At 43.1% G+C, this 18,926-nt stretch overlaps 1 protein-coding gene across 1 annotated transcript in view; it reads left to right on the top strand.

The window, feature by feature from the left end:
• Window positions 1-18,714, top strand: part of LOC121285247 (FYVE and coiled-coil domain-containing protein 1-like) — a 38,275-nt gene extending 19,561 nt beyond the window's left edge. Inside the window, exons 7-11 of the mRNA XM_041201619.1 lie at window positions 4,052-4,112; window positions 4,979-7,306; window positions 9,015-9,121; window positions 16,996-17,142; window positions 17,365-18,714. Of these exons, the coding sequence (XP_041057553.1) occupies window positions 4,052-4,112; window positions 4,979-7,306; window positions 9,015-9,121; window positions 16,996-17,142; window positions 17,365-17,470 (2,749 nt within the window). The 3' untranslated portion in view covers window positions 17,471-18,714. The remainder of the gene's footprint in view (window positions 1-4,051; window positions 4,113-4,978; window positions 7,307-9,014; window positions 9,122-16,995; window positions 17,143-17,364) is intronic.
• The last annotated feature ends 212 nt before the right edge of the window (window positions 18,715-18,926 follow it).

Here is an 18,926-nt window from a genome sequence, read left to right as displayed (position 1 = left end):
CCAGCATTTGTTGGCCCAACCCTAACTGCCCTTGAATTAAGTGACTTGCTCAGCTATATCATATGCAATTCAGAGTCAACCACATTGCTATGGGTCTGGAGTCACATGTAGGCCAGACCAGGTAGGGTTGGCAGATTTCTTTCCTGAAAGACGTTAGCGAACCATTACAATCGATGATAATTTAATGATCATCATTACTGAAAGTAGCTTTCAATTCCAGATTTAATTAACTGAATTTAAGCTTCACCAGCTATTGTGATGGGATTTAAACTCATATCCCCAAAGTTTTTGGATTATTAGCCTAGAGACATTACCACTACACCATCCTCTCGTTCAGAAGTGAGTGCCCAGAATTGGACACAAAACTCCAGCTGCTGCTGAACCAGTGATTCATAAAAGTTTAGCAAAACTTCCTTGCTTTTGTACTCTCTGGCTGTACTGTAGATGTTGCATGTAGAGCACAGTCCCTGGTACTAGGTACGAAAGCCCCTCACGCAGAAATGCGTCCTTCTTACTTCGAGGACTGTACTGGGTCTGTGTTATTCTGAATGTTATGCTGTCTTCATGTTATTCTGAGCACTGTTGTGGGCCTGTATTACTCTGAGCGCTGTACTGGGTCTGTGTCACACCAAGCACTGTGCTGGGTCCATGTTATTCCAAGCACTGTACTAGGTTTGTGTTATTTGGAGCACTGTGCTGGGTCTGTGTTACTTTGAGGGCTATACTGGGTCTATGTTATTCTGAACACTGTACTTGGTCTGTGTTACTTCAAGCACTGCACTGGGTCTGATTTTTTCTGAGGGGCTATACTGTGTCTGTGTTATTATGAGGGCTATACTGGATCTGTGTTATTCCGAGGGTTGTATTCAGTTCATGTTACTCCAAGCACTGCATTGGATCTATGTTACTCTGAGGGCTGTATTGGGTCCATGTTACTCTGAATTGTTTTTTATTCATTCATGGGATGTGGGCTTCGCTGGCTGGGCTAGCATTTATTGCCCATCCCGAGTTGCCCTTGAGAAGTTGGTGGTGAGTTGCCTTCTTGAACTGCTGCAGTCCATGTGGTATAGGTACACCCGCAGTGCTGTTAGGAATGGAATTCCAAGATTTTGACCCAGCGGTAGTGAAGGAATGGTGATATATTTCCAAATCGGGATGGTGAGTTACTTGGAGGGCTACCTCCAGGTGGTGGTATCCCATCTATCTGCTGTCCTTCTAATTGGTAGTGGTTGTGGGTTTGGAAAGTGTTGTCTAAGAAGCCTTGGTGAATTCCTGCAGTGCACCATGTAGATGGTACTCAGTGCTGCTACTGTGCGTTAGTGGTGGAGGGAGTGAATGTTTGTGGATGTGGTACCACTGTGCTGCTTTGTCCTGGGTCCGTGTTATTCTGTGCACTGTACTTGGTCTGTGTTACTCCTTGGGCTATACTGGGTCTGTGTTATTCCAAATGCTGTACTGGGCCCGTGTTTGTCTGAGCTCTGTATTGGGTCCGTGCCTAACATCAGTAGTAGGGGAAATGCTAGAGCCTATTATAAAGGATGTGATAACAGGACACTTAGAAAATATCAACAGGATTAGATAAAGTTCACATGGATTTATGAAAGGGAAATCATGTTTGACAAACCTACTGGAGCGCTTTGAGGATGTAACTAGCAGAATAGATAAGGGGAACAAGTGGATGTGGTGTATTTGGATTTTTGGAAAGATTTTGATAAAGGCCTACATAAGAGGTTAATGTGTAAAATTAAAGCATATGGGATTGGGGTTAATATATTGACATTGATTGAGATTGGTTAGCAGACAGGAAACAGAAAGTAGGAATAAATGGATCTTTTTCAGAGTGACTAGTGGGGTACTGTAGGCATATGTGCTTGGGACCCAGTATGTGTCAATGATTTGGATGAGGGAACTAAATGTAATATTTCCAAGTTTGCTGATGACACGAAACTAGATGGGAACATGAGTGGTAAGGAGGATGTAAAGAGGCTTCAAGGCAATTTAGACTTGAGTAAGTTGAGTGAGTGGGAAAATACACGGCAGATGCAGTGTAACATGGATAAGTGTGAAGTTAGCCACTTCAGTAGGAAAAACAGAATGGCAGAGCATTATTGAAATACTGATTGATTGGGAAATGTTGATGTACAAAGGGACCTGGGTGTCCTTGTACACCAATCACTGAAAGCAAGCATGTAGGTGCAGCAAGCAGATAAGAAGGCAAATGGTATGTTGGTCTTCATTGAGAGAGAGCTTGAGTACAGGAGCAAAGATGTCTTACTGCAGCTATAAAGGGCCTTGGTGAGACCATACCTGGAGTATTGTGTGCAGTTTTGGTCTCCTTACCTAAGGAAGGATATACTTGTCATGGATTGATACCTGGGATGGCAGGATTGTTGTATAAGGAGAGATTGGGTCGACTAGGCTTGTATTACTGGAATTTAGAAGAATGAGAAGGTTTCTAATTGAATCATATAAAAGTCTGACAGGGCTGGACAGACTGGATGCAGGGATGATGTTTCCTCTGGCTGGGGTGTCCAGAACAAGAGGTCAATGTCTCAGGATATGGGGTAGGCCATTTAGGACTGAGATGAGGAGAAACGTCTTCACTCAGAGGGTGATGAACCTCTAGAGCAGCCCTCGGAGTAACACTGAGATAGTACAGCCCTCAGAATTTCTACCACAGAAGCGGTGAAGGCCAAGTCACTGAATATATTTAAGCAGGAAATAGATAGATTTCTAGACATTAAGGTGTTAAGGCATTAAGGGATATGGGGGAGAGCGGGATTATGGCATTGAAATAGAGGATCAGCCATGATGATATGGAGCAAAAATTGAAGATCAGGTAGCGGGCAAAGGAGATTCAATGACAAAGATGTCATGGAACAAAAGGCAAAGAGAATGGGAATGGTAGTAGTAAAGGAACAAAGCACTTGTCCAGAGTAGGTGTTAGTAACAAAGTAAAGGTCAGCACTGTCTGAAAGCAAAATAGCAGAATGTGTTAATAGCAGAATAAAGATCAGCACTGTCTGACACAAAACATAACAACGAGATACAGACTGGCACCAAGGGAAAATAATATAAAATGGAGGACAGAGTTCATGGTCTGAAGTTGCTGAACTCAATGTTGTGCCTGGAAGGCTGTAAAATGCTTAATTGGAAGATGAGGCGCTATTCTTCAAGCTTGCATTGGGTTTCACTGGAACATTGAAGCAGGCCATGGACATAAATGTGAGCACGAGAGCATGATGGTGAATTGAAATGACAAGCAACCGAAAGGTTGGGGTCATGCTTGAGACTGGACAGAGGTGTTCTGCAAAGTTGCCATCCAGTGTGTGATTGATCTCCCCAATGCTGAAGAGACCACGTTGTGAGCATTGAATACAATAGACTAAATTGAAAGAAGTACAAGTAAATTGCTGCTTCACCTGGAAGAAGTATTTGGGGCCTTGGACAGTGAGGAGGGAGGAGGTAAAGGGGCATCCTGCAATTGAATAGGATGGTGTTGTGGGAAAGTTGACATGTTAAGGGTGATAGAGCAGTGGACCAGGGTAGCAGAGGGAATGGTGCCTACAGAACGCTGACGCGGGGTGGGGGGGGTTAGTGGTGAGGGGATGTATTTGGTGGTGGCATCATGCTGGAGTTGGCAGAAATGGCAGAAGATAATCCTTTGAATGCGCTGGATGGTGAGGTGGACAAGGCGAACTCAGTCATGGTTCTGGGAGGGATGTGAAGGAGTGAGGGTTGATGTGCGGGAAATGGGTCGAACATGGTTGGGAGCCCTGTCAACCTCAGTGGGCAGGTAAATCCTTGGTTGAGGAAAAAGGAAGGCATGTCAGAAGTGCTGTTGGCATCATCAGAACAGACGTGATGGAGATGGAGAAACTGAGAGAATGGACATGGATTGGCCATGGACTGACATGGACCAGTTGGGCCAAACATTTTGTAACAAGAGCAGCTAAATGAATTAAGCTATTTGTATAATTAAGATTTAATATATAATTATCATTAATAAATAATTAATAACACAACTTCCCCACTATTCTGTTGGCTACAGTGAATTTAAAACTCCCAGGAGGACATCTGGGACTAGAATTCCATTCAACAATCCCTTTAAGGTATGTTACAAATTCAAAATGGTTTCTAGTGAATGAATTTCAGTGCATGTGAGGTGTAGGGAACAGGGCAAATCTCCTGGTGCAACACAGGTCAGATACCGAGTAAAGCTCCCTCAACACTGTCCTATCAAATACTCCCAAGGTAGTTACAGAATGTGTTAGATACAGAGTAATGTTGTATAAGGGTGTCTAGCAGAGCAAAGGTTAATGTGGAACTCGAGAACAGTGCCACCACAGTGTGATGTAAAGAGTCACATGACTTGGAACCAGGGTCGTGTGGACTGAACAGAGAACTGTGTAGAAGTAAGCATGAAGTTAGCCTGCAGTTTGGGTTACAGCCTGTAGAAATGTACATAGTTATGTGTTACCAATAATGTTGAACCTTACAAGCCTTTGAACCTCCTCATGAGACCTACTGAACAGAACATGCAATATATGACAAGCTCACTCTACACTGTCCCATCAAATACTCTCAGGGCTGGTACAGAACAAGTTAGATGCACAGTAAAACTCCTTCTATATTATTCTATTAAACACTCCAAGGGCTGGTTAAGCATAAGGTTAGGTACAGAGTAAAGCTCCCTCTACACCATCCCCATCAAACACTTCCAGGACAGGTACAGCACGGGGTTGGATACAGAGTAAAGCTCCCTCTACATCATCCTCATCAAGCACTCACAGCATGGTTTAGGTGCAGAGTAAATGGTTAATGTGTAAATAAAAATGCTGATAATGACTTTCCTGTTGATCACTCTTTAATTTGTTGGTCATTTTTAGTATCCCATGTTGATGTGGAGACAGGAGCTTTCCAAGAATATTGCTTAATATCTGGTGCTTAATATTTGTGATGTTGGTTTCACATTTAGGTGATGTACAAGAAGGCAAATAATAGGCCGGCCAAGGACCCTGAGCATGAAAAGCCAGTGGACATCGGAGGGATGAAGGAATCCAGGAAGACTGAAGTACAGGGAGTATCATCAGGAACATCAGCTCCACTGGGTGCCTCATCGAGTCTTGGTGCTCCACAAGAAAGCCAAGATCCAATTCTGAAAATGTATACTGACTCTGGTGACTCCAGGTCAGATCCAGTTCAACAGGCACAATCTGAATTTGACATGCAAATGTTCCAACAAGAAGAACGGAACATAGGATTAGTGAGCAACTTGGACCAAAAGCCTAATGGATCAGAGCAGCCCAGAGAGAGAGGCCAAGTTGATGCTCAGAGGTATCAGGGAATTGTGACCATCTTGACAACAGATGAGAAGAGAGTGACTGAACGAAAGGTTGTAGCAGAGCAGCAACCTCTATTAGAGAAACTCAATAAGGGTCTAATGGAGAAAGAGCACATAATTGAGCAACTGAACCGATTACTTGAAGAAAAAGAGAAGATCCATGAGGAGGAATCCTCCAAACTTCAGCAAGGGATCTCAAACTTGAAGGAGATGCAGAAGAAAGGTGAGGAGGAATCAAACAGGGTTGTGCAGCTGGAGGAAAGTAACAAGTTCCTGAATGAAACCGTTGAGGAAATGGATAGGATCCTTGATCAACTGAACCAAGCAATGGTCAAAAAAGATCATGAGAATATGTTACTGAGAAAAGAGGTGAAGAAGATGGCAGCAGTCCAACAAGCCCATGAGGAAGAGTTGGAGAAACTGAAGCTTATGCTTGGAGAACATCAAAAGGAATACAATGGAGTGAAATGGGATGCTGATAAAAGGCTCAAGATAGTGTCAGAGGAACTGAAAAACAAAGAGTCAATTTTGGCTGGATTTCAGAGTAAGTTCGAGCTGGAGACAGGTGAGCAATTGGCCGAGATGGAAGGCCTACGGTCCAAGCTGCAAAACCTGGAATCTCTCAACAATTCATTAGAAGACAAGTACAAGGTGAGCCAGCAGAAGGTCAAAGATTTAGAAATGTCTGTCATCGCACTTCAGTCAGAGATCAGCAGACTCCAAGTTCTTGAGATACAGCTACTTCAACAGAGTGGTGCTGCCATTCTCTCCCCTGATGGAAAGGAGCTAAAGTTGAGGGTGGACAATGGGAATGTTGAAGAAAACCTGAGGGAAAGCCAGAATGAGTTGATCAGTCAAGAGCAGGAAAGGAATGAACTCGCGCAGGAGGAGACTACATGCTCAGAATCTCTTACTGCTTTGAAGCAAGAACACCAACAGGCCCTTGTGAAAATTTCTGATCTTCATCAAAAGCTAGAGAAATACAAAGCTCAAAAGCAGAACTCCAAAAACCCCAGTGAAGAGAACACAAACATTGCAGCAAAGGAATGGGAAAATCTAAAGGTCTTGAAGGACAAACTGGAAGAAATTAATCAGAAATTAGAGTCATCAAATGCAGATAAATCAGAAGCTAAATGGAAACTAGAGGAAATGGTTGCCCAACTCCACTGGTTAATAGCAGAACAGTCAAGTATAGAAAACCAAGCAACAGAATTCAAAAACCAGCATGAGGTTCTTACAGAGGAGATGAAGACTAAGCTGGCAACATCTGAGAGAAAGCAGGCAGAAATGGTTCTGGTACAAACTGAAAATACTAAACTGAAACATAGTTTGCAAGTGATCTCTGAGGAGAAAACATCCACACGCAGGGAGCTGACCTCTGTACTTTCTGCTCTGGAGGAGTCTGGTCAGGAAGTCGCCAGGGTTAAAAAGCAAATGGAAGAGCTGGACAACAATTGTAGGCTGGAGGTTCAAGGAATGATGGAAAGAACTGAGGCCATTCAAGCTGAGCGGGAAACTTTGGAGCAACAGAAGGAAGACCTAAAGAATAAGGTTTCCTTCCTGAATAAGGGCCTTCCGCAATTGACGGAGAGTGCTGCAAAAATGGAGCTGGCCAATACCAAGACACGAGGTGAGATGGAGAGGACACAGGCTGAGGTAGAGCAGTTACGTACACAGTTGGTACAATTGTCCTCCAAGAAGGGTGCACTGGAGGAAAAGGTTGCGAGGATGGGGCAGCGGCAAGTGGACGATGTAGCCTGCAAGCTGGAGAAGACCCAGGAGGGAAAGGAGGGAGCACAATGGCAGCTGTCATCCCTTGCAAAGGAGAATGAAGAACTTCAAGCTGAACTGCAGGCCATGCGGGATCAAATGTGCTCACTGCAGCAATCAATGGCACAGGCAACCTCAGACTTTGAGCAAGGAATGGCCAAGAAAAACGCTGAATGTAACAGGCAAACAGAGGTACAAACTAACTCTTGTAGTGGCTGTGCCAAACAATTACATTCTTTTGTCTATAATTTTTCTGTTTTTCTTTCTAATTGTGGTCAGTGACAAAAAGGCAAACCTGCATTCACTTCCCTCAGTCCTTCACCGGCCATGAATTACCTGGAACAGAAGGGACTGGTGTGGAATTGAACAAAGCAGCCACTTTGCACAGAAAGATCTATAGATAACAGACAGATTGGTTAGAATTATAGAATGAGACAGCACCGAAGGAGGCCATTCAGCCCATCCTGCCTGTTCCAGATCTTTGAAAGAGCTATCCAATTAGTCTCATTCCCCTGTTCATAGCCCTGCAAAATTTTCCACTTGAAATATTTATCCAATTCTTTTTTAAAGTTTCTGTTGAATCTGCTTTCACCACCCTTCAAGGCAGCGTTTTCCAGATTGCAACAACTTGCTGCTTAAAAAACATTCTTCCTGATCTTCCCTCTGGCTCTTTTGTCAATTGCCATAAAGCTGTCTCCTCTGGTTATTGACTCTCCTGCCACTGGAAACTGTTTCACCTTATTTACTCTATCAAAACCCCTCATCATTCTGAACACCTCTATTAAATCTCTCCTTAACCTTCTCTATTCTAAGGAGAACAATCCCTGACGGAGGGGGAGCATTGGCCAAGGCATCTGGAAACCTCTGATTCTTCTTTAAATTTAAAACAGTGCTTTGGAATGTTTGAACATTATCTGGACAACTGGTATAGACTGGCCTCAGTTTTACAGCTTATCTGAAAAATGACACCTCTGCCAGTGCAGCGCCACACCAGCCTAGATTATCTACTCAAATCTCTGGACTGGAATTTGAACCCATGACTTTCTTTTCCATGACACCACAACTTGATCTTAAGCCTTTGGCGATCTCTCTGTGTACCTGGCCCCTGTCAGGTGATATATGGTTCCAGATGAAGTTTCCCTCCAATCGTCCTCTTTGGGTTGTCACTGCTTATTACCTCACTGCCAAGCCATGGCTGATACACATCATTCAGGGAAATCACAGGCTCAGATCTGGGCCCTATTGGTACATGACGAGTGAGTGAGTGTGCGAGGAGAGGGTGAGTGTATGAGGGGTGTGAGCATGTGAAGAGGCAATGAGTGAAGTGAATGGATCTGCGAGGAGAGAGTGAGTGAAGACAGAGTAACTGAAAATAATCAATGTGTGTGAGCCTGTGAGAAAGCGTAAAATAGTGAAGAGAATGAATGTGTGAGGTAAGAGTGAGTGTGTGAGGAGGAAGTGAGTAATTACCATAGAAGAGTATTCTGAAAATCTCCATATGTGGGAGAATGTGAGATTTCCTGATATTGAGAATGGACTGATCTGCTTGCTTGTTGACAGTTTTTGTTCCATGCCCTTTCCCTTCCTGATGGTAACCGGGTTAGGGTGGGCTTTGTGTGGGGGAATAAACAGCCATGGGGACTTTCCACTGTGAAGTGATTTCACGTGAACAGGATCAGGCATATGATGCCCCTGTGATTGAATATCTGGGTGATCCTTGCTGCCTGGGGTCACCTATGAGGAATGGGTACTTGGCTGACGTTCCGGAGGCGTACCTGTTTCTATGCAGCCCATACCCCAGTGAGGGTCAGCACCTTCAGGGGAAGGGCTCTAGTTATGATTCAAGTAACATATGAGCTGTCCTTTTGGATGAATTTCTCTATTTTCTCCCCATCGTCAGGCTCTAAATGAAGCTTTACTGACTGAGAGAGAGGACATTCAACACAAAGCAAAAGAACTAAAGTCCAAGGATGCTGAGCTCCTGTCACTAGCTGAATCTCTAGCACGGTAAGGATCCCTCAGTCCCACTCCAAACATGTAACATTCTATGTTGGTCTTTCTAATTGCCTGTTGCCACCCTCGATATTTTCTCTGCTTAACTAGTTTACTGGTGGCGGCTACATTCTGAGTCAGAAGGCCAAGGTTCAAATCCCATGCCAGACAATTTGAGCGAGCGGAGACCTGAGCTCTGGCTCTGAATTCTAGGTTGACAGCCAGAAGAACCTTCGTGTTCAGTGGGTAGTAACTGACCCCCCACTCCCAAAAAGCCTTCCCACCATACAAAACTAACTACTCTATCAGCTGGGAGAAAGGTGGTTACAGATGGTAGCAATGTTCACATTGCACTCTGTCAGGCTGTTAATCAGTTTGCAAATCTTCACCCTTTTCCACACTCTTCTCCCAGGGAAGAGATTGAAGATAAAAAACAACATTCGGTTCTCTGGGATGTCAGGAAAGCTCAGCCCAGATATCACTCACACTCTCACTGCCCTGGAAGCTGCAGTGTGTGTTAAAGGTGAAATGGGGCAATAGTTTTTTTGCAGACACAGCAGTGCCAAAAGTAACATTTAGAGTCACTGGTTGATATTAGAATAAGCTCTAACCTATCTGTCAGTCAATGAGTATCATCTCTCTCATACAGCCTTCTGCTGTTAAGTATCAGCTACTTCACAGCAAGTGTACAAAATGCTTTCAGGAGAGCTGATACTGAAACACACTGGAGCAGTACAGAACCTGACAGGAGTGAATTGTTTCCTTTCACCCACTGTTTTTTTTTATTCATTCATGGGATGTGGGCTTCGCTGGCTGGGCCAGCATTTATTGCCCATCCCTAGTTGCCCTTGAGAAGGTGGTGGTGAGTTGCCTTCTTGAACTGCTGCAGTCCATGTGACGTAGGTACACCCACAGTGATGTTAGAGAGGAAGTTCCAGGATTTTGACCCAACGACAGTGAAGGAATGGCAATGTATTTCCAAGTCAGGATGTTGAGTGACTTGGAGGGGAACTTCCAGGTGGTGGTATTCCCAGCTATCTGCTGCCCTTGTCCTTCTAGATGGTATTGGTCATGGGTTTGGAAAGTGCTGTCTAAGGAGCCTAGGTGAATTCCTGCAGTGCATCTTGTAGGTGGTACACAGTGCAGCTACTGTGCATTAGTGGTGAAGGGAGGGAATGTTTGTGGATGTGATGCCGATCAAGCGGGCTGCCTTGTACTGGAAGGTGTCAAGCTTCTTGAGTGTTGTAGGAGCTGCACTCATCCAGGCCAAGGGGAGTATTCCATCACACTCCTGACTTGTGCCTTGTAGATGGTGGTCAGGTTTACTGGTGTGCTGTGTGGGCATGTAGCATTTCACACACAGACACACACACACTCACGCACACACTCACACATACAGACACATACACTATCACAGAATCACAGAACTGTTACAGCACAGAAGGAAAATGTGACTCCAGGATGGTATGTTGACTCCCTGGCACCAGGGTCAAGGATGTCACAGAGCGGCTACAGGACATTCTTTTGGGGGAGGGTGAACAGCCAGGGGTCATGGTCCACGTTGGTACCAATGATTTAGGTAGGAAGGGGGATGTGGTCCTGCAATCAGAATTTAGTGCCAATGAGTGCAGAAATAGGAGGATAAGGTGGATTAATGTGTAGCTGGAAAGATGGTGCAGGAGGGAGGGCTTTAGATTCCTAGGACACTGGGATTGGCTCTGGGGAAGATGGCATCTGTACAAGCTGGACAGGTTGCACCTGAACAGAGCTGGGACTGAGTTCCTTGAGGGGCGCTTTGCTAGTGCTCTTGGGAGGGCATTAAACTAACTTGGCAGGGGTTATGGGAACCAAGAGAAAATAATAGAGGAATACCAGGGTGCACAAAATACCGGGAGAGACAGATAACTCTAGAACACAGAATAGAAAGTTAATAGGCGGAGTCGGGGTGAGGGAGAAAGTAACAAAATCTAAACCAGGGTTACTATGCATGTATGTGAATGCACAGAGCATAGTAAATAAGATTGGGGAGTTACAGGAGCAGATTGCCATATAGAAATATGATGTTGTGGCAATAACAGAGATTTGGCTCAAGGAAGGGCAGAACCTGGGTGGTAAATATTCCTGGGCACAAGGTATTCAGAAAAGATAGGAAAGGAGGAGGGGCGGTGGTACTAGTTAAAGAGATCATTGCAGTGCTGGAGAAAGAGGATCACACAGAATCACAGTGCAGAAGTGGGCCTTTGGCCCATCGAGTCTGCACCAACACGTGAGAAACACCTGACCTACCAACCTAATCCCATTTACCAACACTTGGCCTAGAGGGTTCAAGGACAGAAACAATGTGGTAGAGCTAAGGAACAAAAAGGGTGTAATTACATCGCTCGGTGTAGTCTATAGGCCCCCAAATAGTGAGAAGACGTAGAAGAACAAATCTGCAGGGAAATTGCAGAGAGATGCAAGCTTAATAGAGAAGTTATAATGGGGGACTTTACCTGTATGTAAACTGGGACAGTAGTAGTGTAAAGTGGGGAGAGGGGCAAAATTTCTAGATTGAGTTCAGGAAAGTTTTCTACAGCAGTATGTGTCCAATCCAATAAGAAAAGATGCAGTGTTTAACCTGGTTCTTGAAAATGAGGTGGGTCAAGTAGATCAAGTGTCAGTGGGGGAACATTTAGGAGATAGTGATCATTGTATTGTGCATTTTAGGATGATGACAGTAAAGGACAATAGGCAATCCAGAGTAAGAATAATTAACTGGGCGAGAGCTAACTTTGATGGACCAAGAATAGAGCTGGGCCAGTTAAGACTGGAACGAAAGATTGGCAGGAAAAGCTGTAGCTGAACAATGGGCTACTTTCAAAAAAGAATTGGTTTGGGTACAGTCAAAGTATATTCCATCGAAAGGGAAAGGTAGGGCAAACAAATCCAGAGCTCCCTGGATGAAAAAGGAGATAGAAATTAAGATAAAGAAGAAAAAGTGTGCTTATGGCAGGTGTCACGTAAAAAATACAATTGAGAACCAAGAGGACACAGAAGGGTCAGAGGGGAGGTGAAAAAGCGTATTAGAGAAGCGAACAGGGATTATGAGAAAAGTCTGGCAGCCAACATAAAGGGGAATCCCAAAGTCTTCTCTCAGCACATAAATAGTAAAAGGGTAGTAAAAGGAAGAGTAGGGCCGAATAGAGACTTAAAAGGGAACTTACACATGGTCGGAGGGGCCATGGCTGAGGTATTAAATAAATACTTTGCATCTGTCTTTACCAAGGAGGTAGATGCTACCCAGGCCATGGTGACAGACGAGGAAACTCTATCACTAGAAAAGTTCAAAATTGATAAGGAGGGAGTGTTAAGTAGACTGTCGGTACTTAAAGTTTATAAGGCACTGGGACCGGATGAGATGCATCCAAGGATATTGAAGAAAATGAGAGTAGAAATTGCAGGGGTACTGGCCATTATCTTTCAGATTTCCGTAGATTCAGGGGAGGTGCCAGAGGACTGGAGAATCGCAAACATTACGCCCTTGTTCAACAAAGGTTGTAAGGATGAGTCCAGCAATTACAGACCAGTCAGTTTAACTTCTGTGATGGGCAAGATTCCAGAAACAATTATTCGGCATAGAATTAGTAGTCATATAGAAAAATATGAGTTGATAAGGAAGAGCCAGCATGGATTTCTAAAGGGGAAATCATGTTTAAATAACTTGCTGGAGTTTATTGAAGAGGTAACAGGAAAGGTCAATGAGGGTGATGTTGTTGGTGTGGTGTACATGGACTTTCAAAAGGCATTTGATACAGTGCCACACAACAGATTTGTAAGAAAAGCTATTGCTCATAGTATCCAGGAGCAAAATGGATACAAAATTGGCCGAAAAATAGGAAGCAGACAGTAATGGTCAATGGATATTTTTCATGCTGGAGAAAGGTTTATAGCGGTGTTCCCCAGGGGTCGGTATTGTGACCCTTGCTTTTCCTGATACATTTTAATGATCTAGATCTTGGTGTGCAGGGGACCATTTCAAAGTCTGCAGATGATACGGAGCTTAGGAGTTATATGAACTGCGAGGAGTGCAGTGTAGAGTTTCAAAAGCACATAGACAAGTTGATGGAATGGGCAGATAGGTGGCAGGTGAAGTTCAATGCTGAGAAGTGTGAGGTGATGCATTTTGGTAGGAAGAACATGAACAGACAATATAAAATAAGGGGTGAAATTTTGAAGGGTGTGCAGGAGCAGAGAGACCTCAGTGTATATGTGCGAAGATCATTGAAGGTTGCAGGACAGATGGTGAGCAGTTAATAAAGCATATAAAGCTTTATTAATAGGAGCATAGAGTACAAGAGCAGGGAGGTAATGCTGAAATTATATAAGACACTCATTAGACCTCAGCTGGAATATTGTGTACAGTTATGGGTGCCACATTATCAGAACACTTTGGAGAGAGTGTAGAAGAGGTTTACAAGAATGGTTCCAAGGACGGAAGCTTCAGTTATGAAGATAGATTTGAGAGGTCGGGACTGTTCTCCTTGGAGAGAAGAAGGCTAAGAGGAGATTTGATAGAGACGTTCAAAATCATGAGGGATCTGGATAGAGTAGATAGGGAGAAACTGTTCCTGCTTATAAACCAGAGGGCACCGATTTAAAGTGATTTGCAAATACAATGTGAGAAAAAAAAATTCCACACAGTGAGTGTTTTGAGTCCGGAATGCACTGCCTGGAAGTGTGGTGGATGCAGGTTCAACTGAGGCATTCAAGAGGGCATTAGATGATTATTTGAATAGAAATAATGTGCAGGGGTAAGAGGGAAAGGCAGGAGAATGGCACTAGGTCATAATGCTTATTTGGAGAGCTGGTGCAGATACAATGGGCCGTATGGCTTCCTTCTGTGCCATTAAAATTCTGTGACTCTGTGAGATCATTCGGTCTGTTGTGTCTGCTCTGGCTTTCCAAATATGGCTCTCTGAGTCATACAGACTCAAAATGATAACTCTGTTTCTTTCTCCACAGATGCTGTCAGGCGTGCTAAGTTTTTCCAGCATTTTCTGTTTTTATCTCTGAAGGAGCAATTCAGCTACTGCCATTCAACTAGTGCCATTTCCCATATCAGAAGGGAGGGATTCGTTCTCTTTTACACAGTGCTTATTGCAGGTCTAATATGTGGTGTTGGTCATCAGGCTTTTTTCAGCCACTAGATGGGGATCCATACATTCCTTCTTCAGATCAGCAAGTTGTGTGTCACTAAGACGAAATTCGCTGGATCATTGCCTGCGTTATCCATTTTCCTGGTAACCGATTGTTATACACACTGAGTAATACAAGATACCGCTGTATTATTTGCACTAACCAAAAAGCCAAGGCTTAGCAACTCAATCCAACAAGTTAATGTGAGCAGTTGAAATGAGTAAGTCCAGCAACGGTTCTGCTCCTGGACTAACAAACTGAAGGCTACAGATTCAAATTATATCATGGCAAGTTGTGAAGCTGAATTCAATAAATTCAGTCATTTGTGGGATGGAGCCAGTTAAAATTACTCTGAGGCTGTTGTTTTGTTGTAAAAACCAAACTGCTTCACTAACTACCCAGTCTGACCTATATATGATTCCAGTCCCACATTACAGAGGGCTAAACCCTTAACTTTCCAGTGCTTCACTTTCCTGGTGACCCTGGGTTTGCCCTGTAGGAGAGATTAAAGCATCTCATTCTGACTTTACTCCATCCACCTCATGTTACAATTGCCCCCTTCATCTGTGTGGGCAGTCCAATCCCCCATCGTTGATCGACATTGGCTCCCAGTCAAGCAACAACTTAATTAAAAAATTCTCATCCTTGTTTTCAAATCCATTCACGATCTCAACATTCCTGATCTCTGTAATCTGCTCCAGCCCCACAACGCTCTGAGATATTTGTTCTCCTCTAACTCTTATGTTCCAACATTAACAGCCGTGCCTTCAGCTGCCTGGGCCCCAAGCTCTGGAATTCCCTTCCCACATCTCTCCACCTCACTTTCCTTCTTTAAGGCACTTCTTAAAACCTGCCTCTTTGACCAAGCTTTCGTTCATCTGGCCTAATATCTTTTTATGTGGCTCGGTGTCATACTTTGTTCTATAATGCTCCTGTGAAGCACCTAGGGACATTTCATTACATTAAAGGTGCAATATAAATATAAGCTGTTGTTGTTGTTGAGAGGTGTCGAACTGTCTTCCATTCATTTGTTAAATAACAAAACGAGGAGGAAGCCCTGAGGAGTCCTTTGCACTGTCAGCCTTACATGAATCTGCTCTCTTTCAGGAGTTTAATACTTCCAGCCTATGTGAACAAGATTCCATCATCCAAATATAACAAAGCTCTTAGACGGAATTGGCAGTTAGAACTAGGGAGGGGTGAAGGCATGGAGGGATTTGAAAATAAGGATGAGAATCATACAGTTATGGACTAAATACAGTGCAGAAGGAAGCTATTCATCCCATCGAGTCACAGAATCTTTACAATGCAAGAGGCTATTTGGCCCATCAAGTTTGCACTGGCTCTCTGAAAGAGCATTCCACCTAGTCCCACTCCCCTGCCTTATCCCCATAACCTTGTACATTATTTCTTTTCAGGTAGCAATCCAATTCCTTTTTGAATGCCTTGCTACCAATGATAATTGCAGGTTGCATAGGAGAGTATATTTGAATTGTCGATTGGTGCAAGTTAATTCGCTAATATGTACAATTGGGATGACTAACCCTCACATGTATGAACAATATGCCGTGTGTTTCCTACATTACAACAGTGACTATACATCAAGAGTACTTAATTGGCTATCAAGTGTTTTTGGAACATCTTGAGGTTGTGAAAGGCACTACCCTTTCAGTAAGTTCATTCCAGGCTGCAACCACCCTCAGGGTGAAATCTTTTTTCCACACATCACATTCACTCCCTTTGCCAATTATTTTGAATCTGTGCCCTCTAGTTCTTGATACTCTCTTGAGTGGGAACAATTTCTCACTATTTCCCCTGTTCATACCCCTCAGGATTTTGAATACCTCTATCAAGTCTCCTCAAGTCTATGCTATCTCTCTTTCCCCTCTACAAGTGGACATAGTTGGATTGAGACAGCATGTCAAATGAATCAAAAAGAAATGTTTGCATTTCTATGGTGCCTTTCACAACCTCAAGATGTTCCAAAAACAATTTGCAGCCAATTAAGCTGTTGTAATGTAGGGAACACATGACATTCTGTTCATACATGTGAGGACTAGTCATCCCAATTGTACATATTATCGAATTAACTTAGCCAATCAACAATTTAAATATCCTCTCCTGTGCTATCTGCAATTATTGTTGGTTCATTTGACATTAAGATTGGGATCAGATTCATAACAACAATTTGCATTTATATAGCATTTCTAAAGTGCTAAGATGTCCCAAGGTGCTCCAATCACATATTAACTCCAAGCCATTTGGACATGAGGACTAGTGACCTAACACAATATAAAAAAGAGAGGTGGAGGGATTTATGGAGGGAATTACAGAGCATAGGGCCGAGGCAGCTGAAGGCACAGCCACCAACAGTGTAGTGATTAAAATTGGTGATGATCAAAATGTCAGATTTAAAGGAGTGCAGAGATCTGAGAGGTTTGTAGAGCTGGAGGAGATTACAGAGCTAGAGAGGGGCGAGGCCATGGAGGGATTTGAAAACAAGGATGATGATTTAAATATCAGGGCATTGGTAGACCGGGAGCCAATCACATTGTTGGGTTGACAGGCCTGATTCTGATTGTCTGTGAGAGTTCTATATTGGGAAATGTGCTTTTAAAATGCTAGGTGAGAAGCTAAAGTTAAAATGGACGGTGGGTAAAATTCCATTTAATCTCCTGTATCAAAGAAATTTACTCTTCTATATCCATTCTCAGGGCCAAGAGAATCGAAGAAGATTTGAAGGACACTTTGAAAGAGACAATAGAAGATGCAAAAAGCAGGGAGGAGAAATCCCACCGGGAAATCCAGGATCTCAGGGAGACACTCAGATCACTGAAGGAGAGGACAGTGGAACTGCTTCGGTGAGGGACTGAGAAACATGAATCACTGAAATGAGAGCAGTGACTGAACATCGGAAGAGGCAGCTTTATTATTTATAATGAATGTGACAGGATGTGTAGTGTGTGTGAAGGGGTGTGTGTAGTGTGTGGAACGGGGTGTTTAGTGAGTGTGATAGGGTGTATGATGAGTGTGTTGGTGTGTACATAGCAAGTTTGATTGACCTGATTCTCTGTGCCTCCCAGGGAAAAGGATGTCCTCTGGCAGAAATCGGATAAGTTGGAGTTTAATCAGCGACAATCGGATCAGAAACGTTTGTCAAGAAAAGATCGATTTGGAAGCAAGAAGTGATTTTAATCAGCGAGGTGATGATTCAGGGAGACATTCAATGGTTATGTGTTTTTTTTTGGTGCCTGGAATGGGTGACTTTCTGATCCATTTCAATACGTGGTATATTGGTGGCATGGGAAGCACTTTTCATTTCAGACACTGAAAGGTATGATTTCCAAAAAGATGTTAACACTCAGGAGCACTGCCAGAAAATCTGATCTCACCCATTTTGCATCAAATTTTACAGAGATAATTTCCAAAATCTGGAAGGGCTGACAGTGGATTCATGCAAAATCTGACTAAATGACCTGACCTTAATCTTTCACCTAAATGACCTCAGGGTGACCCAAAACTATTAACAGCACAAGGGAGTGCTTATGAACCATAGTGACCATTATGGCAGCTAATTTGCACAAAGGAGGATCCTCAACAATGTGATAATGATCAGCCAGAGCATCTGTTTCTACAGTATTTTTGCTTTTACCTGTTTCTAGATATTGGTTGAAGGATAAATATTGGTCAGGACTCATGGAGAACTGCTGTCCACATTTTCCAATAGTGCCCATAAGATCACCTGAACACCTGAGAGGGCAGACAGAGCCTCAGTTTAACATCACTTCTGACAATGCAGCACTAACTCAGTATTGGCCCTCCGACAGTGCAGAACTCCCTTAGTACTGACCCTCTGACAGTGCAGCACTCCATCAGTACCACCCTTTCTTTTTCAGAAGAGGCAGATTCACACTCGAAACTTTAACTCTGTTTCTCTCTCCACAGATGCTGCCAGACCTGCTGAGTATTTCCAGCACTTTCCGTTTTTATTTCCCTCCATCTAATTCTTCTTTAAATTAGCAGCTTATTCCATTTAAAGCACTGAATGCACCATCTCTTAAATGATTTTCCTTTGTTTTATTCTGCTAGAATTGAGGCAGATTTTGCAGTGGTAATGATAATAAAGCTATCTGTGTTTGCGGTCATCATACCAGTGCAAGAGTCAGCAATTTTAGGGATGCGTGCACACACATACTATAGTGCACAAATCCCAAACTTATGGTGAGCCATTTTGCACTACTTCAGAGCGTTTACTCTTTAACATTGCGACATTAACGTTGACAGGGAAAAAATGGTACTAATGTAAATTTTAACTTGGTGTCCTTGGGTCATTGCTGATCACTATATTTTCCTACCTAATGTAGTCATTGCTGTAATATGGGAAATGTGGCAGTTAATTTGTATGCAATAAAATCGCACAAGTAGCAAAGTAATAAAGATCAGATAATCTGTTTTTTAGTAATGTTAGTTGAAGGGTAAATATTGACACAGGACTTTGAAAGATGCTTTGGGATCTTTCATCCAATTAAAGGATTTGTGTTTGTCAGTCAAAAAGCCTTGTTAGTAACTCCAATATTTTTAGTAATTAATAAATTAAGAAAATGAAAAAAATATGCACAATGTTGAGAAAGCTCCTTTGATTTTC

This window comes from Carcharodon carcharias, chromosome 12 (assembly GCF_017639515.1).
Source record: "Carcharodon carcharias isolate sCarCar2 chromosome 12, sCarCar2.pri, whole genome shotgun sequence".
Lineage (NCBI taxonomy): Eukaryota > Metazoa > Chordata > Chondrichthyes > Lamniformes > Lamnidae > Carcharodon > Carcharodon carcharias.
This window is presented reverse-complemented; position numbering and strand designations above follow the sequence as displayed.